Source organism: Oncorhynchus mykiss, chromosome 17 (assembly GCF_013265735.2).
Source record: "Oncorhynchus mykiss isolate Arlee chromosome 17, USDA_OmykA_1.1, whole genome shotgun sequence".
Classification (NCBI taxonomy): Eukaryota; Metazoa; Chordata; class Actinopteri; order Salmoniformes; family Salmonidae; genus Oncorhynchus; species Oncorhynchus mykiss.
The window spans coordinates 13,034,791-13,062,290 of record NC_048581.1 but is presented as its reverse complement, the minus strand read 5'-3'; the positions used below and the strand labels follow the sequence as shown (position 1 = coordinate 13,062,290).

General features: G+C 50.1%; 1 protein-coding gene across 2 annotated transcripts in view; it reads left to right on the top strand.

The window, feature by feature from the left end:
• Positions 1–27,500, top strand: part of LOC110514195 (lysyl oxidase homolog 4) — a 33,423-nt gene that overhangs the window by 354 nt on the left and 5,569 nt on the right. Inside the window, exons 1-13 of one of the 2 annotated variants that reach the window (XM_036947988.1) lie at positions 1,609–1,747; positions 2,161–2,442; positions 2,671–3,308; positions 5,921–6,132; positions 13,861–13,899; positions 14,332–14,545; positions 15,460–15,640; positions 18,100–18,254; positions 19,133–19,300; positions 20,185–20,347; positions 20,713–20,956; positions 23,154–23,269; positions 26,079–26,215. In XM_036947988.1, the coding sequence (XP_036803883.1) occupies positions 2,178–2,442; positions 2,671–3,308; positions 5,921–6,132; positions 13,861–13,899; positions 14,332–14,545; positions 15,460–15,640; positions 18,100–18,254; positions 19,133–19,300; positions 20,185–20,347; positions 20,713–20,956; positions 23,154–23,269; positions 26,079–26,215 (2,532 nt within the window). In that variant the 5' untranslated portion in view covers positions 1,609–1,747; positions 2,161–2,177. Of the gene's footprint in view, positions 1–1,608; positions 1,748–2,160; positions 2,443–2,670; positions 3,309–5,920; positions 6,133–13,860; positions 13,900–14,331; positions 14,546–15,459; positions 15,641–18,099; positions 18,255–19,132; positions 19,301–20,184; positions 20,348–20,712; positions 20,957–23,153; positions 23,270–26,078; positions 26,216–27,500 lie in introns of those variants that run through there. The other variant, XM_036947987.1, reaches the window with a different exon arrangement.

The following is a 27,500-nucleotide window of genomic DNA, read 5'->3' as shown; positions in this document are numbered from 1 at the left end:
CTCTTCTCTCCAGTCCTCTTCTCCTCCTGTCTTCTTCCATCTCTCCATCTCTCCATCTCTCGCTGGGTCTCACTCCCCCCCACTTTTCTTCTCTTCTTTTTTGCTCCCCTCCTCTCTCCCCCCTCTCTCCTCTCCTCCTCTCTCCCACCTCTCTCCTCTCCTCCTGTGTTCTCCCCTCCTCCTGCGTTCTCCTCTCCTCCTCTCTCCCACCTCTCTCCTCTCCTCCTGTGTTCTCCCCTCCTCCTGCGTTCTCCTCTCCTCCTCTCTCCCACCTCTCTCCTCTCCTCCTGCGTTCTCCTCTCCTCCTCTCTCCCACCTCTCTCCTCTCCTCCAGTGTTCTCCCCTCCTCCTGCGTTCTCCTCTCCTCCTCTCTCCCACCTCTCTCCTCTCCTCCTGCGTTCTCCTCTCCTCCTCTCTCCCACCTCTCTCCTCCGTTCTCCTCTTCTCCTCTCCTCCTCTCCTCCTCTCTCCCACCTCTCTCCTCTCTTCCTTCGTTCTCCTCTCTTCCTCTCTCCCACCTCTCTCCTCCTTTCTCCACTTCTCCTCTCCTCCTCTCTCCCCCTCTCCTCTCTCACCCTCTTCTCTCTCCTCTCTAGCTTCATGGTTACAGCATTTAGATTCTCCAGTGTTGTGCTTCCCTTGTCTTGTCTTGTCTAGAACCAAATGTTACCCAACACTGTAACCTTCCACTAATTTGACTGTGGATGTGTCTCAATACTCTACAGTGGATTACTACCTCCTCTTCTCCTTTCCTGTCTTTGTCTCATTCCCTTCATCTGCACTGATGTAAACGTGATGCGAAAGCACCGGACAGATGAAAGTGCAGTCATCCATACTCTCACCTGTTCTGGATCTTCATATGAGTGCAGATGAAGGCAAGGAGACGAGGAGAGGAAGCCAGTATTCAGAGCATTGAGATGCAGCTCATCTTACACACAGTAGCAGCCTGATACTCTGTTGTTTGTGTGTGCAGGCATTTCTAAGGCCCTGTTTATTTGCCTGCCTGGCTGTCTCAGTATAACGAGACATAGGGATGTTTGAGGGTTTGTGGACGGGCCTCTGTGGCGCGGCCCGGCTAACCGCGCTGATTTTAGCTTTGGTCGGTCGCTACTCTCTTCCCCTTTCTGGTTAACTCCCTAATGGCACCTTATTCCCTATATAGTGCACTATGGGACCATAGGGCTCTGGTCAAAAGTAGTGCACTATGTAGGGAATAGGGTGCCATTTGAGTGCCATAGGGCTCTGGTCTAAAGTAGTGCACTATGTAAGGAATAGGGTGCCATTTGAGTGCCATAGGGCTCTGGTCTAAAGTAGTGCACTATGTAGGGAATAGGGTGCTATTTGAGTGCCATAGGGCTCTGGTCTAAAGTAGTGCACTATGTAGGGAATAGGGTGCTATTTGAGTGCCATAGGGCTCTGGTCTAAAGTAGTGCACTATGTAGGGAATAGGGTGCTATTTGAGTGCCATAGGGCTCTGGTCTAAAGTAGTGCACTATGTAGGGAATAGGGTACCATTTGAGTGCCATAGGGCTCTGGTCTAAAGCAGTGCACTATGTAGGGAATAGGGTGCCATTTGGAACGCAGGCAGAGACACTGAGTGCCTCTGTGCTTTTCTTATCAGTGTTATTTCCGCTGTGCTTCGGGGTCTGTTCTCTGGCTGTAAAGCCGTTGGATACACGGAGGTGCCTGACTAATGGCATGTTTCCACAGTGGAATGTTTCCATCTGATCTGAGGGTTCTACTGGGGGTTGGTGCACTAAAAAACTAGCATTTCAAAAGGCTTTTCATGTCGGTAATTTACAATAGTGTTTATTGGTTTTATGTGATTTTCACAAGTGTCTGAGAAACAATGTATTTTTTGTGCATGATTTTAAGTGATATGCTCTCTCTCTCTCTCCCTCTCCCTCTCCCTCTCTGTCTCTGCTCCCTCTCTGTCTGTCTCTCTCTATCTCCCTCTTTGTCTCTCTCTGTCTCTGTTTCTCTCTCTGTCGCTCTCTCTGTCGCTCTCTCTCTCTCTCTCTCTCCCTCTCTGTCTCTGTCTCCCTCTCTGTCTGTCTCTCTCTATCTCCCTCTTTGTCTCTATCACTCTCTCTGTCTCCCTCTCTGTCTGTCTCTCTCTATCTCCCTCTTTGTCTCTCTCTGTCTCTCGTGATCTCTCAGTTCCAGACTGAGTAAGGATGTTGGGCCTCCTCTTGTGTGTGAGTTCCCTCCTCCTCCCCCTCCTCTCCCCCTCCCTCGCCCAGGGATCAGGGCCGAGGGTGCGCCTGGCAGGTGAGAGGCGGGGCCCCAACGAGGGTCGAGTAGAGGTGTTCTATAACGGGGCGTGGGGGACGGTGTGTGATGACGAGGTGGATATTAACCTGGCCAACGTGGTGTGTCGAGAGCTGGGCTTCTCACGCAGTCTCACCTGGGCTCACAGCTCTAAGTTTGGGGAAGGACAAGGTACGGTAACACCTTACTTCCTTAATAATCCTCTTTGTTGCTGGAACTTAAGGCTTTCACAAGAGAGCGCCACTGTTGCCCGTCTTCTGCCTGTCTGGAGATTGTGTTTCGTGACATCGGTTCAACCTTTACTTATGTGGGCTGGTCAACTGGGAGAATCAGTTGTATCTTATTGATCACTCTTGATTGGCTGCTAACGAGGAAGTGTGCCCCTTCTTCTCCCATTAGGTCTGATCTGGTTGGATAACGTGCACTGCATGGGGACGGAGCTCTCCCTGTCTGACTGTCACTCCAACGGCTGGGGGATAAATGACTGCACCCACTCTGAGGACCTGGGTATCGTCTGTAGCACCCAGAGGAGGGTCCACTACTCCCCTAACCAGGTAGAGGGCTCCCCCACATCCCTGGCCGTCCCAGTGGCCTCGGCCCGACCACAGAGGATCCCCAACCTCTCCACACCGCCACGTCTATCCACAGTCCAAGACAGGGTAGCCCCTCCTCCCCCTGCTCACATCACATCCCCCGGGAGAAGGGGTCATGAGATCGCCCTCCACCGCAACACCCCCAGAGGTCAGGGTCAAAGTTCACGGCAACAGCGTCGGGGTCATGATATCCACTTGCGTACCCGGAACGGCCAGAGTCAGGCGGGAGGGGAGGCCAGGACGAGACAGGAGAACCCGGCCGTGCCCCAGGGGCATCAGATCCCCCCCCGGCTGGGGAATGGTGCAGCCTACAGGCAGGCCCAGGATGTGGGGCGGACCGGACCACAGGCGGCCAGATGGGAGGCAGAGATCCTGAGGCAGCCCAGTGGGAACCATGTTGAACCAGAGGCAGAAATCCCCAACGTTGACATCACAGACGGACAGGTGACGAAAAACACTTTCTCTCATTCTCTCTGTCTTGCTCTGCCTCTCTCTGGCTTCCCCTTTCTCTCATTCTCTCTGTCTTGCTCTGCCTCTCTCTGGCTTCCCCTTTCTCTCATTCTCTCTGTCTTGCTCTGCCTCTCTCTTCCTTCCCCTTTCTCTCTCTCACATTCACAAACATACACTCAACCCCCCCCCCCCACACACACACCTGCCCCCACACACTCAACACCCCAACACTACTGTACTGTACCTATCCACGGTCGCCTCAAGTAGCCCCATGGCAACTCCCGGGGTACAGGAAGCTGATTGGTGGGGCCAGGAGCCCACAGCCCGATAGGCACGCCGTAATTACAGACGGCCCTAAAACCAGGCCTTTTCCGGATCCAATTCATAATGGGCAGTATCCCTCACATTCAGGCCTCAACCTCTAGTAGGTAAACAGACCCAACTCCCTAAACACAGGGCTGTTCCGGATCCAATTCATAATGGGCAGTATCCCTCACCTTCAGGCCTCAACCTCTAGTAGGTAACAGACCCAACTCCCTAAACACAGGGCTGTTTGCAGAGCCTCCACAGAGGAAAGACCAGCCCATCTATCACCTACCCATCTGTTAGACCTCGTAACATCTATCACCTACCCATCTGTTAGACCTCGTAACATCTATCACCTACCCATCTGTTAGACCTCGTAACATCTATCACCTACCCATCTGTTAGACCTCGTAACATCTATCACCTACCCATCTGTTAGACCTCGTAACATCTTATCTACTGAGGCTAAGTTCATGACCTTACCACTGTTTTGGAACGTAATACACACAGGTTATACACACATTACACACATATATAGATACACACACACATATACACATACATATACACACATTATACACACATACTGTATACACACATATATATACACTACCCTTCAACAGTTTGGGGTCACTTAGAAATGTCCTTGTTTTTGAAAGAAATGCACCTTTTTTGTCCATTAAAATAACATCAAATTGATCAGAAATACAGTGTAGACATTGTTAATGTTGTAAATGACTATTGTAGCTGAAAACGGCTGATTTTTAATGGAATATCTACAGAGGCGTACAGAGGCCCATTATCAGCAACCATCACTTCTGTGTTCCAATGGCACGTTGTGTTAGCTAATCCAAGTGTATCATTTTAAAAGGCTAATTGATCATTAGAAAACAATTTTGCAATTATGTTAGTGTAACCGATGTGAAATGGCTAGCTAGTTAGCGGGGTGCAGCGCTAATAGCGTTTCAATCGGTGACGTCACTCGCTCTGAGACCTTGAAGTAGTTGTTCCGCTTGCTCTGCAAGGGCCCGCGTCTTTTGTGGCGCGATGGGTAACGGTGCTTTTTGGGAGGCCGTTGTTACTGTGTGCAGAGGGTCCCTGTTTTGAGCCCAGGTAGGGGCGAGGAGAGGGACGGAAGCTATACTGTTACATTAGCACAGCTGAAAACCGTTGTCCTGATTAAAGAAGCAATAAAACAGGCCTTCTTTACACTAGCTGAATGTCTGGAGCATCAGCATTTGTGGGTTTGATTACAGGCTCAAAATGGCCAGAAACAAAGGCCTTTCTTCTGAAACTCGTCAGTCTATTCTTGTTCTAAGAAATGTTCCATGCGAGAAATTGACAAGAAACTGAAGATCTCGTACAACGCTGTGTACTACTCCCTTCACAGAACAGCGCAAACTGGCTCTAACCAGAATAGAAAAAGGGGTGGGAGGCCCCGGTGCACAACTGAGCAAGAGGACAAGTACATTAGAATCGCCTCACAAGTCCTCAACTGGCAGCTTCATTAAATAGTACCCACAAAACACCAGTCTCAACGTCAACAGTGAAGAGGCGACTCCGGGATGCTGGCCTTCTAGGCAGAGTTCCTCTGTCCAGTGTCTGTGTTCTTTTGCCCATCTCAATCTTTTCTTTTTATTGGCCAGTCTGAGATATGGCTTTTTTTTTTTTCAACTCTGTCTAGAAGGCCAGCATCCCGGAGTCTCCTCTTCACTGTTGACGTTGAGACTAGTGTTTTGCGGGTACTATTTAATGAAGCTATTGTAGCCGTTTTCAGCTACAATAGTAATTTACAACATTAACAATGTCTACACTGTATTTCTGATCAATTTGATGTTATTTTAATGGGCATAAATGTTTTATTTAAAAAACAAGGACATTTCTAAGGTTCTACCCAAAACGTTTGATATACACGCACACACACACACACACACACACACACACACACACACACACACACACACACACACACACACACACACACACACACACACACACACACACACTGTTTTCAATGTGTTTGTTCCTTCATGTCCTTGTTGTGTAGAGACTGCGATGGCAATTAAAGTTGGATTCTGTTCTGTCCTCTCCCCCATTCCTCCCCATCCCTTCTCTCCTATCCCCCCTCCCCCCTCCCCCTTCCTCCTCCTCCTCTTCCTCTCCCCTCCCCTCCCCTCCCCCATTCCTCCCCATCCCCATCTCCTATCCCCCGTCCCCCTCCCCCACCCCTCCCCTCCCCTCCCCCATTCCTCCCCATCTCCATCTCCTATCCCCCCTCCCCCTCCTCTCCCCTCCCCCAGGCGGCCAGTAGGGTGAGGCTGGAGGAGGTACGTCTCCGGCCTGTTCTGACAGGCGTCCGCACCGGCTTGCTGTCAGAGGGCGTTTTGGAAGTGAAGCATGCTGGGAGGTGGCGTCATGTGTGCGACCAGGGCTGGGACCTCAGCGGCAGCCGTGTGGTGTGTGGCATGCTGGGATACCCCTCCGCCGAGGCATACGACCACACCGTCTACAGGTAAGGTAGAGAGGGTGTGTTTGTGTCTGGAAAGGTGTGTCCCCATTTTGACATCCCCATTTTTCACATAAATGTGTGTGCTTGTGTGTGTGTGTGTGTGTGTGTGTGGGGGGGGGGGGGGGGGGGGGTGCAGAGCTAGCATTACTACCACCATCTATACCAGCAGTTACTACCATCTATCTATACCAGCAGTTACTCACCAGCATTGGACTAACCATGCCTGCATGTCTGGACTTTGCCTCATCATAGTAGGCTGTGCACTTTTAAATAGTCTTAAAGAGCAGGTGTGTGTCCCAAATGACTAGCTATTGCCTTTTTAGTGCACTACTTTTTATCAAAGCCCTGGTCAAACATAGTGCCCTAGACAGGGAATAGACTGTGATTTGGGACGTAACCTTAAAGAGTATGTTATTAATGTCAGAGGCTGGCTGTAGGAGGAGCATCATGTGTGTTTGGATGGAGACCAGGAACGTCTCCTCTAATCTCATGTAATTATACACAACCGGTGGGAATAGCATACGACAGCACTTCCTATAAGTTTTACAAAAACTCTCTAGTTTTCTCTCTTTCTCTGTCTATCTCTCACCCCATCTATCTCTCACCCCTCTATCTCTCACCCCGTCTCTCACCCCATCTATCTCTCACCCCGTCTATCTCTCACCCCGTCTATCTCTCACCCTATCTATCTCTCACCCCGTCTATCTCTCACCCCATCTATCTCTCGTTCTCTATCTGTTTCTGTTCCCTACTCTGTCTCTCTCACCCCATCTATCTCTCACCCGTCTATCTCTCACCCCATCTATCTCTCACCCCGTCTATCTCTCACCCCATCTATCTCTCACCCCGTCTATCTCTTACCCCATCTATCTCTCACCCCGTCTATCTCTCACCCCATCTATCTCTCGTTCTCTATCTGTTTCTGTTCCCTACTCTGTCTATCTCTCACCCCATCTATCTCTCACCCCGTCTATCTCTCACCCCATCTATCTCTCACCCCGTCTATCTCTCACCCCGTCTATCTCTCATTCTCTATCTATCTCTCACCCGTCTATCTCTCTCTCTGTCTATCTCTCACCCCATCTATCTCTCACCTCATCTATCTCTCATTCTCTATCTGTTTCTCTCTCTCTGTTCTCTCTCTACCTCTGGTTTCAGTAACTGTGTTTCAGTGGCTACATGGTTTGGTTGGGAAAGGTTTGTGTCTTTCAGTGAGAAACGTTTATTGATACAGTTATCTTTGTTTGTGTTTTTGTAGGCTACAGTAGTTCCATTATTTCCCCAAGTCTCCCACATGTCACTTCTACAGTCATATTCTAGAACACTTAGACCTGTAGAATCCATTACCCACTTCTACAGTCATATTCTAGAACACTTAGACCTGTAGAATCCATTACCCACTTCTACAGTCATATTCTAGAACACTTAGACCTGTAGAATCCATTAACCACTTCTACAGTCATATTCTAGAACACTTAGACCTGTAGAATCCATTACCCGGGTGTGAATCTCGTCCATCTGTCCATCTGTCTGTCCCCAGCTGTAAATAACCTTTATGAAGGCACAGACCTTTAAAGCCTACAGACACACAGACCACCTCTGTCTGTCCGTCCAGCCACAGGCTTTATTTACGGCCTGTGTGGAGGATGTCTCCTCTACCCTAAACTATCTTTACATCCCAGATAATTACAGCTAATGTCCAGGTTAGGCTGCTGAATAAACACACACACACACAAACATATCCTTTCACACACACATGCATAGAGACATGGAGAGGCAGAGAGATAGAGAGATGGAGAGGTGGAGGGCACACACACACACACACTGCTACATTTAAAAAAATCTGTTCCTCTTTACAGTCACTTCCTGATTGAGATCACAAACCATAGAGTTGGACAGGGGGAGCACTTGGCACACCATTATGGCAAAGACGCAAAGAGGTGCCCTCTCTCCAACTCTATGTCACTAAACCCACCGAGACCTCCACATTTTCCTCGTCTAGGAATCCCCTTTTTGGGGAAGATTTTCAGCTTTTTAACAGAGGTTTTTCTGCCCCAGTTGAGGAGGTGTGAGGCTGGAGAAAGGTTGTGAATGTTTCACCGCCAGAGAAAAAAAAAGGCTTTTTGTTGTTGTTCTTTTTCTTCATGAGATGAAAACATCGCCACGTTTGCTGTTCCCCTCTCAGAGGAAATAACAGTGATTTGATGCCAGCCTTTCGTCTCTCCAAATCTCTCAACAGTTTCTAAATCTGTTTCAAAGAGAACGTTAGGCCAATGTTGACACAGAGCTTAAAGGTGTTTATACACACACACACACAACTCTAGAGGTTTTTAGACAAACATTTCACCTCAGTAGTCAGTTAGTGGGCCCTGTGCTGGCCTCCCATTTTGTCAGCCAGTCATTTGGAAGAGCAGATGGCAGACAATATTATTTATTTTTAAACCGGTGACCGGTGCTTCCTTCCACCTAAACCACAGAGCAGATGAATGATGGTGTCTTAGCCTCCTTCCACCTAAACCACAGAGCAGATGAATGATGGTGTCTTAGCCTCCTTCCACCTAAACCACAGAGCAGATGAATGATGGTGTCTTAGCCTCCTTCCACCTAAACCACAGAGTAGATGAATGATGGTGTCTTAGCCTCCTTCCACCTAAACCACAGAGCAGATGAATGATGGTGTCTTAGCCTCCTTCCACCTAAACCACAGAGCAGATGAATGATGGTGTCTTAGCCTCCTTCCACCTAAACCACAGAGTAGATGAATGATAGAAGCACAGCCATCTCTGCTCTGCCGTTTGATTCAGAGAGCCTAACTTCAGTATCTGTCAGGGATGGACAGCTGGGCTGTGTCCCAAATGGCATCATACTCCCTATATACTGCGCTACATTCTGACCAGAGGGCCCTGTTCTAAAAACAGGGCCATTTGGGCTGATCCTGGTGTTCTGGGCGTTGAACTTGAGGTTAAGAGGTTGGTTTATGCGTCAGAGAAGAACTCTCTTCTGTGCTGCCAAATGGTACTTTAGTCTGGTTTGGTCTTACTCTACTGGTTGGCCAAGTTCACTTTGGCCTCACCCGGTCCAGCCTTAGCCAAGTCTTCCCAACCTGGTCCAGTCTTAGTCAGGTCTTCCCAACCTGGTCCAGTCTTAGCCAAGTCTTCCCAACCTGGTCCAGTCTTGGCCAAGTCTTCCCAACCTGGTCCAGTCTTAGCCAAGTCTTCCCAACCTGGTCCAGTCCTGGCCAAGTCTTCCCAACCTGGTCCAGTCCTGGCCAAGTCTTCCCAACCCGGTCCAGTCTTAGCCAAGTCTTCCCAACCCGGTCCAGTCTTAGCCAAGTCTTCCCAACCCGGTCCAGTCTTAGCCAAGTCTTCCCAACCCGGTCCAGTCTTAGCCAAGTCTTCCCAACCTGGTCCAGTCCTGGCCAAGTCTTCCCAACCTGGTCCAGTCTTAGCCAAGTCTTCCCAACCTGGTCCAGTCCTGGCCAAGTCTTCCCAACCTGGTCCAGTCTTAGCCAAGTCTTCCCAACCTGGTCCAGTCCTGGCCAAGTCTTCCCAACCTGGTCCAGTCTTAGCCAAGTCTTCCCAACCTGGTCCAGTCTTAGCCAAGTTTTCCCAACCTGGTCCAGTCTTAGCCAAGTCTACCATGAACGGGACATCTGCAGCGGTTACCATGAACGGGACATCTGCAGCGTTCACCATGAACGGGATCTCTGCAGCGTTCACCATGAACGGGATCTCTGCAGCGTTTACCATGAACGGGACATCTGCAGCGTTCACCATGAACGGGACATCTGCAGCGTTCACCACGAACGGGACATCTGCAGCGTTCACCATGAACGGGACATCTGCAGCGTTCACCATGAACGGGATCTCCGCAAACAAATGTATCTTTCCAAGGAAAATGAAAACAACAGTTGATTGTTGGACTCGTTCAGACAGGTAGTACCTCCTCGTTCCTCTCCATTTTCTTCTGTTTTTGTTCCTCCTGCCAACGTCCCTGTGGTGTGAGCTATACCAGGGACGTGTTTATCTGGGGCTGTTACACAAACCTAACCATTATTATAACTAGAATAATAATATAAACCATTTAGCAGACACTTTTATCCAAAGCCACTTAGAGGGAGTCAAACCCACAATCCTGGCAAGACTCCGGTCACTGGTGTTTGAAGTGGTCGACCTGAAACTAATTCCTCTCTTGGCTCAAATAGTGCCAGTGTGTGTTTCTCTCTCTCTCTCGCTCTGTGTGTGTGTGTGTGTGTGTGTGTGTGTGTGTGTGTGTGTGTGTGTGTGTGTGTGTGTGTGTGTGTGTGTGTGTGTGTCTGTGTGTGTGTGTGTGTGTGTGTGTGTGCGTGCGTGCGTGCGTGCGTGCATGCGTGTGCGTGCGTGCGTGCGTGCGCGTGTGCGTGCGTGTGCGTGCGTGCGTGTGCGTGCGTGCGTGTGTGCATGTGCGTGCGTGCGTGCGTGTGTGTGCGTCCATCTGTCAGCCGTCATATTAAAGGATACTTCCTTCTGTGTCGTCTCAGAAGACGTCTGTTTAGTGAATAACAGTTTTTATGGAGTTCTCTCTCTACTTTCCCACTGTGCATCCTGTTATAGAACTCCTGGACTTGGAACCCTGAAGTTTCCAATGTGGTCTACAGGAACCCAAAGTCCCAAACGCCATCCAATTCCCTATGTGGTGCACTACTTTCCACCGGGGTCCATCCTGGTCAAACGTAGTGCACTACATAGGGGATAAGGTGCCATTTGGGACTGTGCCACTGCACCAGTAAAGTGGGCCTGCGCCGGTACTTTACTGACCAACACATGAAGCCATGCATCCCTGTTCCTTTCCTCTGTCTGAGAGGGGTGCTCCTCCATGAAGCCATGCATCCCTGTTCCTTTCCTCTGTCTGAGAGGGGTGCTCCTCCATGAAGCCATGCATCCCTGTTCCTTTCCTCTGTCTGAGAGGGGTGCTCCTCCATGAAGCCATGCATCCCTGTTCCTTTCCTCTGTCTGAGAGGGGTGCTCCTCCATGAAGCCATGCATCCCTGTTCCTTTCCTCTGTCTGAGAGGGGTGCTCCTCCATGAAGCCATGCATCCCTGTTCCTTTCCTCTGTCTGAGAGGGGTGCTCCTCCTTTTGGTTATGAAACAGATTCACAACATGCGTCCCCAATGACACTATCCTCTATATCGTGCACTACTTGTGACTTTTTACCAGATCCCACAGGCCTCTGGTCTAGTGCACTACATAAGGAATAGGGTGACATTTGAGATGTGTGCACAGTTTTGTAACATCTGACACGTGGACATGTGGGCAACGCAGGGCTTGTGTCTGTACTTTCTGTAAGCTTTGATCTAATTTATTCTATGTGCATATTTATAGTTCTTTCCGTGGGTTTCCTAGACCAGACATGTACATTCAACAGGACTGAAATACCCATGAAGGAAGGATGGAAAAATGATGAGTGAGAGAAGAGAGGGGAGGGGAGGAGAGAGAGGGGAGGGGAGGAGAGAGAGGGGGGCAGGGGGAGAGTGGTGGGGGGCAGAGGGAGAGAGAGGGCAGAGGGAGAGAGAGGGGAGGGGAGGAGAGAGAGGGGAGGGGAGGAGAGAGAGGGGGGCAGGGGGAGAGTGGTGGGGGGCAGAGGGAGAGAGAGGGGAGGGGAGGAGAGAGAGGGGGGGGCAGGGGGAGAGTGGTGGGGGGCAGAGGGAGAGAGAGGGGAGGGGAGGAGAGAGAGGGGAGGGGAGGAGAGAGAGGGGGGGCAGGGGGAGAGTGGCAGGGGGCAGAGGGAGAGAGAGGGGGGGGGCAGGGGGAGAGAGGCGGGGGGCAGAGGGAGAGAGAGAGGGGGGAAGAGAGAGAGTGAGGGGACAGAGGGAGAGAGGGGGAGAGAGAGAAAGGGAGAGAATGGGAAAGAAATGGAGAGAGGGAGCAGGAGAGAGACAAGAGTGAGAGAGACAGAGAGAAAGAGAGAGAGATGGAGAGAGAGAGATAGAGAGATAGAGAGAGGGAGAGAGAGAGAGAGAGAGAGAGAGAGAGAGAGAGAGAGAGTGTGTGTTGACCTGGCTTTACAATAGGAACATTCAGATCCCTCACTAGGGCATTGTGGGTAACCACAGAAGCACTAGGTCTCCCCGGCCTGTTCTCTATGAGAAAAGACGGTTTTATTTACATTTCAACTTAACCTGACAGAGAGAGGGAGGGAAGGAACGAGGGAGGGAGGGAGAGAGCAATGCGAACGAGGGAGGGAGGGAGAGAGCAATGCGAACGAGGGAGGGAGGGAGGGAGGGAGGGAGGGAGGGAGGGAGGGAGGGAGGGAGGGAGGGAGGGAGGGAGGGAGGGAGGAAGGGAGGGAGGGAGGGAGGACAATAGGTCTAGGCACCCTGGTAGAGGTATTAACCAGTATTCTGTCTGTAGAGGAGGACTGGTAGAGGTATTAACCAGTATTCTGTCTGTAGAGGAGGACTGGTAGAGGTATTAACCAGTATTCTGTCTGTAGAGGAGGACTGGTAGAGGTATTAACCAGTATTCTGTCTGTAGAGGAGGACTGGTAGAGGTATTAACCAGTATTCTGTCTGTAGAGGAGGACTGGTAGAGGTATTAACCAGTATTCTGTCTGTAGAGGAGGGCTGGTAGAGGTATTAACCAGTATTCTGTCTGTAGAGGAGGACTGGTAGAGGTATTAACCAGTATTCTGTCTGTAGAGGAGGACTGGTAGAGGTATTAACCAGTATTCTGTCTGTAGAGGAGGGCTGGTAGAGGTATTAACCAGTATTCTGTCTGTAGAGGAGGGCTGGTAGAGGTATTAACCAGTATTCTGTCTATAGAGGAGGACTGGTAGAGGTATTAACCAGTATTCTGTCTGTAGAGGAGGACTGGTAGAGGTATTAACCAGTATTCTGTCTGTAGAGGAGGACTGGTAGAGGTATTAACCAGTATTCTGTCTGTAGAGGAGGACTGGTAGAGGTATTAACCAGTATTCTGTCTGTAGAGGAGGGCTGGTAGAGGTATTAACCAGTATTCTGTCTGTAGAGGAGGACTGGTAGAGGTATTAACCAGTATTCTGTCTGTAGAGGAGGACTGGTAGAGGTATTAACCAGTATTCTGTCTGTAGAGGAGGACTGGTAGAGGTATTAACCAGTATTCTGTCTGTAGAGGAGGACTGGTAGAGGTATTAACCAGTATTCTGTCTGTAGAGGAGGACTGGTAGAGGTATTAACCAGTATTCTGTCTGTAGAGGAGGGCTGGTAGAGGTATTAACCAGTATTCTGTCTGTAGAGGAGGACTGGTAGAGGTATTAACCAGTATTCTGTCTGTAGAGGAGGACTGGTAGAGGTATTAACCAGTATTCTGTCTATAGAGGACTGGTAGAGGTATTAACCAGTATTCTGTCTATAGAGGGCTGGTAGAGGTATTAACCAGTATTCTGTCTGTAGAGGAGGGCTGGTAGAGGTATTAACCAGTATTCTGTCTATAGAGGAGGACTGGTAGAGGTATTAACCAGTATTCTGTCTATAGAGGACTGGTAGAGGTATTAACCAGTATTCTGTCTGTAGAGGAGGGCTGGTAGAGGTATTAACCAGTATTCTGTCTGTAGAGGAGGACTGGTAGAGGTATTAACCAGTATTCTGTCTGTAGAGGAGGACTGGTAGAGGTATTAACCAGTATTCTGTCTGTAGAGGAGGACTGGTAGAGGTATTAACCAGTATTCTGTCTGTAGAGGAGGGCTGGTAGTAATACTCTTCTGTTTCTTTCAGGAAACTATGGGACGCCAAGTTGGCAGATCCCTCTACAAGGTACATATCTGCTTGTTTGTTTTTTATTTTTATTGTTTGTTCTCTGCCTGTCTTTCATTTGTCATGGTGATGATTAATATTTCTCTCCCTTCTTCCCCTCTCCTCCTCCCCCCTCCTCTCCCTCCCCTCCCCTCCGCCCTCTCTCCCCTGTCCTCCTCTCTCCCTTCTTCCCCTCTCCTCCTCTCTCTTTCTCTCCCTTCTTCCCCTCTCCTCCTCTCCCCTCCTCTCCCCCTCTCCCCCTCTCTCCCCTCTCCTCCTCTCCACTCCTCTCCCTTCCCTTCCCCTCCCCCTCTCCCCCTCCCCTTCTCTCTCCCTCCTCCCCCTCTCCTCCTCTCCCCTCCCCTTCTCTCTCCCTTCTTCCCCTCTCCTACTCTCCCTTCCCCTCCCCTCCCCCCTCCCCTTCTCTCTCCCTCCTCCCCCACTCCCCTCCAGACTAGCAGGTCTGTCCAGTAAGAAGGGTTACTGGGTAGAGCAGGTCAAGTGTTTGGGTACGGAGCCTGTCCTCTCCCAGTGCCACTCCCAGCTCTCCCTCCCCAGGAACCAGGTCACCTGTCAGGGAGGCATGTACGCCGTGGTGCGCTGTGTACCTGGACACCAGTTCACACGCCTCTCCTCGGGGAGACCGCCCGCTCCCCCCGACGTCCAGGTAAGGAGGGAGAGAGGGAGGGAGTGTGGGCGAGAGAGAAGAGAGAAAGGGAGAGAAAGAGGAGAAGGAGAGGGGGGACAGGGAGGAGAGGGGGGACAGGGAGGAGAGGGAGGAGAGGACTGGGAGGAGATGGGGGACAGGGAGGAGAGGGGGGACAGGGAGGAGAGGGAGGACAGGGAGGAGAAGGAGGACAGGGAGGAGAGGGGGGACAGGGAGGAGAGGGGGACAGGGAGGAGAGGGAGGACAGGGAGGAGAAGGAGGACAGGGAGGAGAGGGGGGACAGGGAGGAAAGGGGTGACAGGGAGGAGAGGGGGGACAGGGAGGAGAGGGGGGACATGGAGGAGAGGGGGGACAGGGAGGAGAGGGGGGACAGGGAGGAGAGGGGGGACAGGGAGGAGAAGGAGGACAGGGAGGAGAGGGGGGACAGGGAGGAGAGGGGGGAGGGAGGAGAGGGGGGACAGGGAGGAAAGGGGTGACAGGGAGGAGAGGGGGGACAGGGAGGAGAGGGGGGACATGGAGGAGAGGGGGGACAGGGAGGAGAGGGGGGACAGGGAGGAGAGGGGGGACAGGGAGGAGAGGGAGGACAGGGAGGAGAAGGAGGACAGGGAGGAGAGGGGGGACAGGGAGGAGAGGGGGACAGGGAGGAGAGGGAGGACAGGGAGGAGAAGGAGGACAGGGAGGAGAGGGGGGACAGGGAGGAGAGGTCTCTCACGTTTATTAGAAATAATAAAGGACTCAGCGTTCAGGCTTTCCTCTGAATGAAAACCTCTCTTATCTTCACCTGCACAGCTATTATTGACAAATCATCCCTTGGGCAATTCTTATGACTCACACTTTTACCTCACCTTTCTCTCCCCCCTCCTACCCCTCTCTCACTCCTCTCCCCTTCCCCCTCCCCTCTCTCACTCCTCTAGCTGGGGGTGCGTCTGAAAGCAGGCCCCAGGCTGGGGGAGGGCAGGGTGGAGGTGCTGAGAGAGGGGAAGTGGGGGACTGTGTCGGACCACCTGTGGGACCTGAAGGCAGCCAGCGTGGTCTGCAGGGAGCTGGGGTTCGGATCGGCCAAGGAGGCCCTCAACAAGGCCCAGCTGGGACAGGGTAAGGGTTGTAAAGGGGTGTCACACACACATGGTCACATGGTCACATGGTCACATGGTCACATGGTCACATGGTCGGGACAGGAAAGGACAATGGATTATATATTTTCAAAGAGGAAAAGTGTGAAAACGTCAATATACAGCACATTCAGTGGGAATAGGACTTCCTGGTCTCTGTTCACTACAGTATACTAGTGCCTCTGATCAGGGCCTGATAGGGAAGAAGTGCAGTGCACTATGTAGGAAACAGGACCTAGGGTGCCATTTGGGACACATTTTAGCATCGTCTCATCATTCTACCCAGAGAGCAGTTCAGGTCACCGACTCTCCTTGAGGCTAAACACTGTCCGTTGGCCAGACTTAACGTCCGGTCCTACACTGCTCCTGGGTAGAAGCTGCTGTTAACCACAGATCTAGGATCAGCCCCTCCTGCCCCAAACCCTGGACATCAGGGAGGTTGACCTTAGATCTGCTTTATACTAAACATCCGTTTCCCTTAACACACACACACACACACCACACATGGACGCACACACACACACGCACACACATGGACGCACACACCACACTTGGACGCACGCACACACACACACACGGACGCACACACCACACACGGACGCACGCACACACACACACACACACACACACACACACACACACACACACACACACACACACACACACACACACACACACACACACACACACACACACACACACACACACACACACACACACACACACACACACACACACACACCACACACACACACCACACACACACACTTGCTAAGGCCCATTTAAATCAAACTATGTATTGAAACTGACCATATTAAACCTGGACAAATAAACTGACTGGAAGTATTATTTACAAAATGGCGTCTCCTAATTGGTTGAGATTATTGTAGTGGAACACACCCATGACGGTTTAGCTATGTGTACACACACACGTACGCACGCACACACACACACACACACACGCACGCACACACACATAGACGCACACACACACACACACACACACGTACGCACGCACACACACACACACACGCACACACACATAGACGCACACACACACACACACACTCACACACACACATACACACACACGCTCACACACACAAACACACACACACACAACCCCCTCCCCATGGTTGTTTATGTGTACGCTGTGTGACCATCTCCAGCAGCCTAAACAACAGGTTATGACATCACAGTCCTGGCCAAAGTGTTACTGTGTGAAACCTGCTACAGTGACTGAAAGGTACCCTATTTCTGGTCTAAAGTAGTGGACTACATTGGGATTAGGGTGCTAGGGCCCATAGGGTTTTATTCTAAAGTAGTGCACTACATAGGGATTAGGGTGTCATTTTGGAAGCACGCTAGTCTCAGCCTTTCCACCCATTCACCTATTCTGCCCCATGCTACTGTGTGTGTGTGTGTGCGTGTGTGTGTGCGCGTCTGTGTGTGTGTGTGCGTGCACGTCTGTGTGTGTGTGCGTTTGTGTGTGTGTGTGTGCGCGTCTGTGTGTTTGTGTTTGTGTGCGCGTGCGTGTGTGTGTGTGTGTGTGTGTGTGTGTGTGTGTGTGTTTACGTGCGAGCGAGCGATACGGTCCCCCACCTCACCTTTCTCCCTCCTCTATAACTGCCCTCATATCTCCTACCATCTTCCCCTACTGGACACAGTGAGGCCCGTTACATTACAACGGCTCCACTAACTTGCCTTTCCAGGGAAAAGAGCCGTCTGTCATGTGGCTGTGAATACGTGGTAACTAGCTGTACTTAAGGGCTACTAAGGGCCACTGTTCAAAGAGGTGCCACCATCACATCTATTTAAAGACCAGGGTCAGATTTAGACAGGGAGGTTCATAGTTATTTCTGGACCTCAAGGCAAGAATGTTTCTAGTTTGCACGCACGCACGCACTGCACGCACGCACGCACGCACAAACACACACACACACATACATACACACACACACACACACACACACACACACACACACACACACACACACACACACACACACACACAGAGCCCTCTATTTTGGCCTACTAAACGTGGCTTTGTTGTGTATAATTCAGTCAGTGAGTCTGACTGCACCATGTCTCTCTGACACATCACATGGTCTGGACTGTTCTGCTCCGGTCTGGACTGTTCTGCTCCGGTCTGGACTGGTCTGCTCTGGACTGGTTAGAATGAAAAATGTATCAACTCCTACAAAAATGTCCATTAATTATAATCCACATAATAATTCATATTTCATGTTGTTGCAGGATTATTTTCCCGCTGTAGCAAACTGGCTCAAATTACGATCCTACATCTGTAGTTTGGCAATGCTTCTATAGTTAGGTCAACCTTAATCAATCTCTCTCTCTCTCTCCCTCCCTCCCTCCCTCCCTCCCTCCCTCCCTCCCTCCCTCCCTCCCTCCCTCCCTCCCTCCCTCCCTCCCTCCCTCCAGGTACTGGACCTATTCATATGAACTCAGTTCAGTGTACAGGCAGAGAGAAGTCTCTGCTGCAGTGTTCTTTCAGGGAGGTTCCTCTCTATAGTGTAAAACACACTAATGATGTGGCTGTGCGCTGCAACGTCCCCAACACTGGGCTGGAGACCACGGTGAGATACACGCTGAGACAGAGATACACACTGAGACAGAGATACACACTGAGACAGAGATACACAGTGAGACAGAGATACACGCTGAGACAGAGATACACACTGAGACAGAGATACACACTGAGACAGAGATACACACTGAGACAGAGATACACACTGAGACAGAGATACACGCTGAGACAGAGATACACACTGAGACAGAGATACACACTGAGACAGAGATACACACTGAGACAGAGATACACACTGAGACAGAGATACACACTGAGACAGAGATACACAATGAGACAGAGATACACACTGAGACAGAGATACACACTGAGACAGAGATACACACTGAGACAGAGATACACACTGAGACAGAGATACACACTGAGACAGAGATACACACTGAGACAGAGATACACAGTGAGACAGAGATACACAGTGAGACAGAGATACACACTGAGACAGAGATACACACTGAGACAGAGATACACACTGAGACAGAGATACACACTGAGACAGAGATACACAGTGAGACAGAGATACACACTGAGACAGAGATACACACTGAGACAGAGATACACAAGGTGAAACACACACTGAGACACACACACACACACACACACACACACACACACACACACACACACACACACACGCTTACCCATACCCCACACTCACACCAGCTTACTCACACAATCATAAAATGCATTCATTAGTGTTTACAAAGTGGTAATAGGAATATATAGTGTGTATGAAGTGTCTATGAAGTGTGTATGAAGTGTCTATGAAGTGTGTATGAAGTGTCTATGAAGTGTGTATGAAGTGTCTATGAAGTGTCTATGAAGTGTCTATGAAGTGTCTATGAAGTGTTTCTAACCCGTCTGTGCCAGGTGCGGTTGGCGGGGGGCAGGGAGCCTGCAGAGGGGCGTGTAGAGGTGCTGATGGAGGTGGGAGGGGTACAGCGCTGGGGGGCCGTCTGCAGTGAGAACTGGGGCATCAACGAGGCCATGGTGGTGTGCAGACAGCTGGGCTACGGCTTTGCAAACAGAGCCCACCAGGTGATGAACAAAACTAACATGGAGGCACGCAGGTGTACAAACGTGCACACACACACATACACACACACACACACACACACATACACACACACACACACACACACACACACATACACACATACACACATACACACATACACACACACACACACACACACACACACACACACACATACACATACACATACACATACACACACACACACACACACACACACACACACACACACACACACACACACACACACACACACACAGGAGGTTGGTGGCACCTTAATTGGGGAGGAGGGGAATCAGTGGAATGGTCAAATACATCAAACAAGGTTTCCTGGCGTTTGATACCGTTCCATTTGCTTCCTTCCGGCCACTATTATGAGCCGTCCTCCCCTCACCAGCCTCCTGTGGTGCACACACAATTGATCCGTTTGTAGAGGGGACACTATTATGAGCCGTCCTCCCCTCACCAGCCTCCTGTGGTGCACACACAATTGATCAGTTTGTAGAGGGGACACTATTGTGATAGGATTTCCCTCCTGAACTTTTGGTACCTCTCTCACTCACTCTCTCTCAGGGTGTGTGTGTGTGTGTGTGTGTGTGTGTGTGTGTGTGTGTGTCTGTGTGTCTGTGTGTGTGTGTGTGTGTGTGTGTGTGTGTGTGTGTGTGTGTGTGTGTGTGTGTGTGTGTGTGTATTAAAAGCCCATAGGGAGAAAAAGAAAGAAAGAGAGAGTGGAGGAATGTGATAATGGCCGTTAATGAAACTATTATGTATAATGGTAATGACAGGCAGTCATTATCTGAAAAGGATTTGGGTTTGGCACTGGTCCTGTGACCTACTGACTCAGTTCCAGCCCTCATGGTTCTGTGTGTGTGTGTGTGTCCTACAGGAGACGTGGTACTGGCCCGGCGCTCCGGAGGCAGCAGAGGTGGTTCTGACTGGAACCCACTGCATCGGCACAGAGATGTCCATACAGCAGTGTCGTAGGAACACACAGGTCTACTGTCCCAGGGGAGGAGATGGCAAGGCGGCTGGGGTCACCTGTGTTGAGAGTGAGTTCTTACAACCAGCACACACACACACACGGACAAACTCACACACACACACAAACACCTGCGCACGATCACGCAAGCACACACACACACACACACACACACACACACGGACGAACGCACACACACACACACCTGCGCACGATCACGCAAGCACGCACACACACACACACACACACACACACACACACACACACACACACACACACACACACACACACACACACACACACACACACACACACACACACATCCCCAACAACACCCACATAGACCCTTCCACCTGCTGACCTTTCAACCCTTAACCTCTCACCTTTCAACGCTAACCTCTTACGCCTAACCTCTAACCTCTGACCCCCCACCAGCGGCCCCTGACCTGGTATTAGATGCCCAGTTGGTCCAGGAGACAGCCTACCTGGAGGACCGCCCCTTGCACCTCCTGACCTGTGCCAATGAGGAGAACTGTCTGTCGTCCTCTGCTGCCCGGATGAGCTGGCCTTACGGACACAGACGCCTGCTACGATTCTCCTCACGCATCATGAACATGGGCCGGGCCGACTTCAGACCTAGAGCGACCAGGGAGTCCTGGACCTGGCACCAGTGTCACAGGTACTCAAAAGGGGGGTTGTGGGAGTTTTAATAGACAAGGGTAGTGGGTTGTTGTAGTTGTAGTTTTAAGAGACATGGGTTGTGAATGATGGTAGATGTAGTTTTAATAGACAAGGGTAGGGGGTTGTTGTAGTTGTAGTTTTAAGAGACATGGGTTGTAGGTTGTGGTAGCTGTAGTTTTAAGAGAGCTTGGTTGTGGTAGTTGTGTTTTGACAAGTGAAGGAGGGTTGGATTGTGGTAGTTGTAGTTTTAAGAGACACGTGTAGGGGGTTGATTGTGGTAGTTGTAGTTTCAAGATACAAGTGTAGGAGGGTTTGATTTTGGTAGTTGTAGTTTTAAGAGACAAGTGTAGGAGGGTTGATTGTGGTAGTTGTAGTTTTAAAAGACAAGTGTAGGAGGGTTTGATTGTGGTAGTTGTAGTTTTATGGAGATGATAGGAGGTTGTGGTATAGGCATTTTCAACTAAACAAAGAACAGTTATTCTTGACCTGGTTGTCCTTCCTCTGGAACCAACCGTGTCAACAGTCTTGCCTGTGACCATTCAAAGTGGAATGGTTCTTTACTGCTTGTGGTTGTGGCTCTGCTGCGGTCGACAGAGTGAGAACAACCTGGTCACTCTCCTGACCACAGCAGTACCACGCAGGGTCCAAATCCAACTGACGAACACAGCGTCTACTGTTCTATTCTGGGAGCGTGAGGTTGTGATGAAGAGGGAACGGTTCCAAACAGATCTCTAACTGTCTCGTATTCTTTTCTATTGTAGTCTATATATATATTCATCGCCACGGCTACGCAAAAAAAAGCTGAGTCAAAAAGAAAAATCTCTGTCTGTCAGCGTCCTCAAATGAACGTAGGCAAGAATTCATTTGATAGATGTATTGTTTACAGTAAGTCACACAACAGTAGAATAACCCATCATCGTCCTCCTATCCTCACACACCCGACAAGCACATCATCATCCTCCTATCCTCACACACCAGACAAACACATCATCATCCTCCTATCCTCACACATCAGACAAACACATCATCATCCTCCTATCCTCACACACCAGACAAACACATCATCATCCTCCTATCCTCACACACCAGACAAACACATCATCATCCTCCTATCCTCACACACCAGACAAACACATCATCATCCTCCTATCCTCACACACCAGACAAACACATCATCATCCTCCTATCCTCACACACCAGACAAACACATCATCATCCTCCTATCCTCACACACCAGACAAACACATCATCATCCTCCTATCCTCACACACCCGACAAACACATCATCATCCTCCTATCCTCACACACCAGACAAACACATCATCGTCCTCCTATCCTCACACACCAGACAAACACATCATCATCCTCCTATCCTCACACACCAGACAAACACATCATCATCCTCCTATCCTCACACACCAGACAAACACATCATCGTCCTCCTATCCTCACACACCAGACAAACACATCATCATCCTCCTATCCTCACACACCAGACAAACACATCGTCATCCTCCTATCCTCACACACCAGACAAACACATCATCATCCTCCTATCCTCACACACCAGACAAACACATCGTCATCCTCCTATCCTCACACACCAGACAAGCAAACAAGCTTTCAGTGCTATTGTTATTGTGTGTCAACTGTTCTCCAATCCCTTCATGTTGAATATTTATTTATCCGTTATTTTACCAGGTAAGTTGACTGAGAACATGTTCTCATTTACAGCAACGACCTGGGGAATAGTTACAGGAGAGAGGAGGGGGATGAATGAGCCAATTGTAAACTGGGGATTATTAGGTGACCGTGATGGTTTGGACCCCGGGGTTAACACCCCTATTCTTACGATAAGTGCCATGGGATCTTTAATGACCTCAGAGAGTCAGGACACCCGTTTAACGTCCCATCCGAAAGACGGCACCCTACACAGGGCAGTGTCCCCAATCACTGCCCTGGGGCATTGGGATATTTTTTTAGTTCAGCGGGAAGAGTGCCTCCTATTGGCCCTCCAACACCACTTCCAGCAGCATCTGGTCTCCAGGAACTGACCAGGACCAACCCTGCAAGCTTCAGAAGCAAGCCAGCAGTGGTATGCAGGGTGGTATGCTGCTGGCATATAGCATTAATAGCATTAATAACCTCTGTTTTTCTTCCTCCTCCTCCTCCTCCTCCTCTCCTCTTCCTCACAGGCACTACCACAGCATTGAGGTGTTCACCCATTATGACCTTCTGACCCTGAATGGAACTAAGATCGCTGAGGGTCACAAAGCCAGCTTCTGTCTGGAGGACACCTACTGCCCCGAAGGTATGTCATCTTACCTACTGTCCTGACGCTATGTCACCTTACCTACTGTCCTGACGGTATGTCACCTTACCTACTGTCCTGATGGTATGCCACCTTACCTACTGTCCTGATGGTATGCCACCTTACCTACTGTCCCGATGGTACGCCACCTTACCTACTGTCCCGATGGTACGTCACCTTACCTACTGTCCTGACACTATGTCACCTTACCTACTGTCCTGACGGTATGTCACCTTACCTACTGTCCCGATGGTAAGTCACCTTACCTACTGTCCTGACGGTATGTCAACTTACCTACTGCCCCGACGGTATGTCACCTTACCTACTGTCCTGACGCTATGTCACCTTACCTAGTGTCCTGACGGTATGTCACCTTACCTACTGTCCTGACGCTATGTCACCTTACCTACTGTCCTGATGGTATGCCACCTTACCTACTGTCCTGACGGTACGTCACCTTACCTACTGTCCCGATGGTAAGTCACCTTACCTACTGTCCTGATGGTATGTCACCTTAACTGGTGCCCAAACGGTATGTCACCTTACCTACTGTCCTGACGCTATGTCACCTTACCTACTGTCCTGACGCTATGTCACTTTACCTACTGTCCGGACGGTATGTCACCTTACCTACTGTCCTGACGCTATGTCACCTTACCTACTGTCCTGACGCTATGTCACCTTACCTACTGTCCTGACGCTATGTCACTTTACCTACTGTCCGGACGGTATGTCACCTTACCTACTGTCCTGGCGCTATGTCACCTTACCTACTGTCCCGACGGTACATCACCTTACCTACTGTCCTGACGGTATGTCACCTTACCTAGTGCCCTGACGGTATGTCACCTTACCTACTGTCCTGACGGTATGTCACCTTACCTACTGTCCCGACGGTACATCACCTTACCTACTGTCCTGACGGTATGTCACCTTACCTAGTGCCCTGACGGTATGTCACCTTACCTACTGCCCGAACGGTATGTCACCTTACCTACTGTCCTGATGGTATGTCACCTTACCTACTGTCCTGACGCTATGTCACCTTACCTACTGTCCTGATGGTACATCACCTTACCTACTGCTCGGACGGTACGTCACCTTTCCTACTGCCCCGACGTTATGTCACCTTACCTACTGTCCCGAAGTTATGTCACCTTACCTAGTGTCCCTACGGTATGTCACCTTACCTAGTGTCCCGATGGTACGTCACCTTACCTACTGTCCCGATGGTACGTCACCTTACCTACTGTCCCGATGGTACGTCACCTTACCTACTGTCCCGATGGTACGTCACCTTACCTACTGTCCTGACGGTATGTCACCTTACCTAGTGTCCCTACGGTATGTCACCTTACCTAGTGTCCCTACGGTATGTCACCTTACCTACTGTCCCGATGGTACGTCACCTTACCTACTGTCCCGATGGTACGTCACCTTACCTACTGTCCCGATGGTACGTCACCTTACCTACTGTCCCGATGGTACGTCACCTTACCTACTGTCCTGACGGTATGTCACCTTACCTAGTGCCCTGACGGTATGTCACCTTACCTACTGCCCTGACGGTATGTCACCTTACCTACTGTCCCGATGGTACGTCACCTTACCTACTGTCCCGATGGTATGTCACCTTACCTAGTGCCCCGAACGTACGTCACCTTACCTACTGTCCCGATGGTATGTCACCTTACCTAGTGCCCTGATGGTACGTCACCTTACCTATTGTCCTGACGCTATGTCACCTTACCTACTTTCCCGATGGTACGTCACCTTACCTACTGCCCCGATAGTACATCACCTTACCTGGTGCCGAAACGGTATGTCACCTTACCTACTGTCCTGACGCTATGTCACCTTACCTAGTGACCTGACGGCACGTCACCTTACCTACTGCTCTGACGGTACGTCACCTGTGTCACTTATCTTAAATGGCCTAATTTGACCAGTCCCTGGCTTTCCCCTATCCTAACCCTAAACAGTCCACAAGTCCCCCCATGCACTTTCACACCAATCAACTCACCTGTCACTAGATCTCTCACCTGTCACTAGATCTCTCACCTGTCACGAGATCTCTCACCTGTCACCAGATCTCTCACCTGTCACTAGATCTCTCACCTGTCATGACATCTCTCACCTGTCATGAGATCTCTCACCTGTCATGAGATCTCTCACCTGTCATGAGATCTCTCACCTGTCAATAGATCTCTCACCTGTCACTAGATCTCTCACCTGTCACTAGATCTCTCACCTGTCACTAGATCTCTCACTTGTCATGAGATCTCTCACCTGTCATGAGATCTCTCACCTGTCACTAGATCTCTCACCTGTCAATAGATCTCTCACCTGTCACTAGATCTCTCACCTGTCACGAGATCTCTCACCTGTCACGAGATCTCTCACCTGTCACTAGATCTCTCACCTGTCACTAGATCTCTCACCTCACGAGATCTCTCACCTGTCACTAGATCTCTCACCTGTCACTAGATCTCTCACCTGTCACTAGATCTCTCACCTGTCAATAGATCTCTCACCTGTCACTAGATCTCTCACCTGTCACTAGATCTCTCACCTGTCACGAGATCTCTCACCTGTCAATAGATCTCTCACCCGTCAATCGCTCTCTCACCTGTCACTAGATCTCTCACATGACAATAGATCTCTCACACAACAATCGATCTCTCACCTGTCAATAGATCTCTCACGTGACAATAGACTTGAACTGGAGCTTATCCAAATCTTTAACTTGATCTTCAACTTGATCAGTCACCATCAACTGCATTTACTGTGTTTCCATGGCAACATGCAGGTATCCAGAAGCGCTACGCATGCTACAACATGGGAGAGCAGGGTATCCAGGTAGGTTGCTGGGATACGTATCGCCATGACATCGACTGTCAGTGGATCGACATCACAGACATCAGCCCCGGGGAGTACATCTTTCAGGTTAGAAAACACGCACGCGCACGCACGCACACAAACACACACACACACACCCACGCACACACACACACACACACACACACACACACACACACACACACACACACAAACACACACACACACGCATTCGCACGCCCACGCATTCTCATGCACATACATACACAGACACACACACACTCAAGCTTTATCAATGGATCAACGGCCTCTTAACTTTTGCATGGAACACTTTTAAGAAAGGAAACCAACTGTAGCTCTGTGTTTTAGTTTTTGGAAGAGGAATACTAAGTGTTGTCTCCAGTAACCGTGGAGACCAGCAGGAAGAGATGAAACGCTGTGATACAGACTAGAACTGGAGTATAAATGGGTCTTGGCTCCGTCTGCACGTGCCGGTCCAGCTGGTTCACGTGCTTGGAGGTCGTTTGAGTGAAAGTGTGGGTTTAAAATAAAGGGATGTATTGAACCTGTGTTTAAGGGGAGTGATAACCTGCCATTAGTAGAACCGTTCAGAGAAAGGCTTGGCTCAGTGACAGGGAAACTGTGTCAGCACATTACCACTGATGAGAGAGTCTCACCCACCAGGCACACCCTCACCCCTCACCCCTTTGCAAGGAGGAGGGGGATGGGGCTCACATACTCACTCTGGAATGGAGAGAGAGAGAGAGAGAGAGATACAGAGAGATACAGAGAGATACAGAGAGATACAGAGAGATACAGAGAGAGAGAGAGAGAGAGATACTCAGAGAGAGAGATACAGAGAGAGAGAGAGAGAGAGAGCAAGAGAGAGAGAGAGAGAAACAGAGAGAGAGAGAGAGAGAGGGAGAGAGAGATACAGAGAGAGAGAGAGAGAGATATAGAGGGAGAGAGAGAGAGAGAGAGAGAGAGAGAGAGACAGAGACAGAGACAGAGACAGAGATACAACCTGTAGAAGGGACAGAGAAGGACACAGCAGCAGATTTCATTCTATCTTTCTTTATCTCATCTCTGTTTTTCTAGTTGGTCATCAGATGGCTCAAATAACGTTGTTTGCTTGTGAATTCTCTAAGATTCTGTTAAATTCTATAAGATTCCATTCTGAAGCTTCTGATGTGACATCACAAAGCCTTCCCTCTGTTCCATTCCAACCCCTTCCATAAGGACTCTCTGATTGGGTCCTCTGTGTGACTAAACCACCACAATGTTTACCACGCCCCCGGCCCCACCACACATCACATCCTTTCTCATCAGCCTATAGCAGAGAGATGAAAGGCATTTGTTTAGACAGGAGGGAGTGGCCCGTCCATCCATCCTC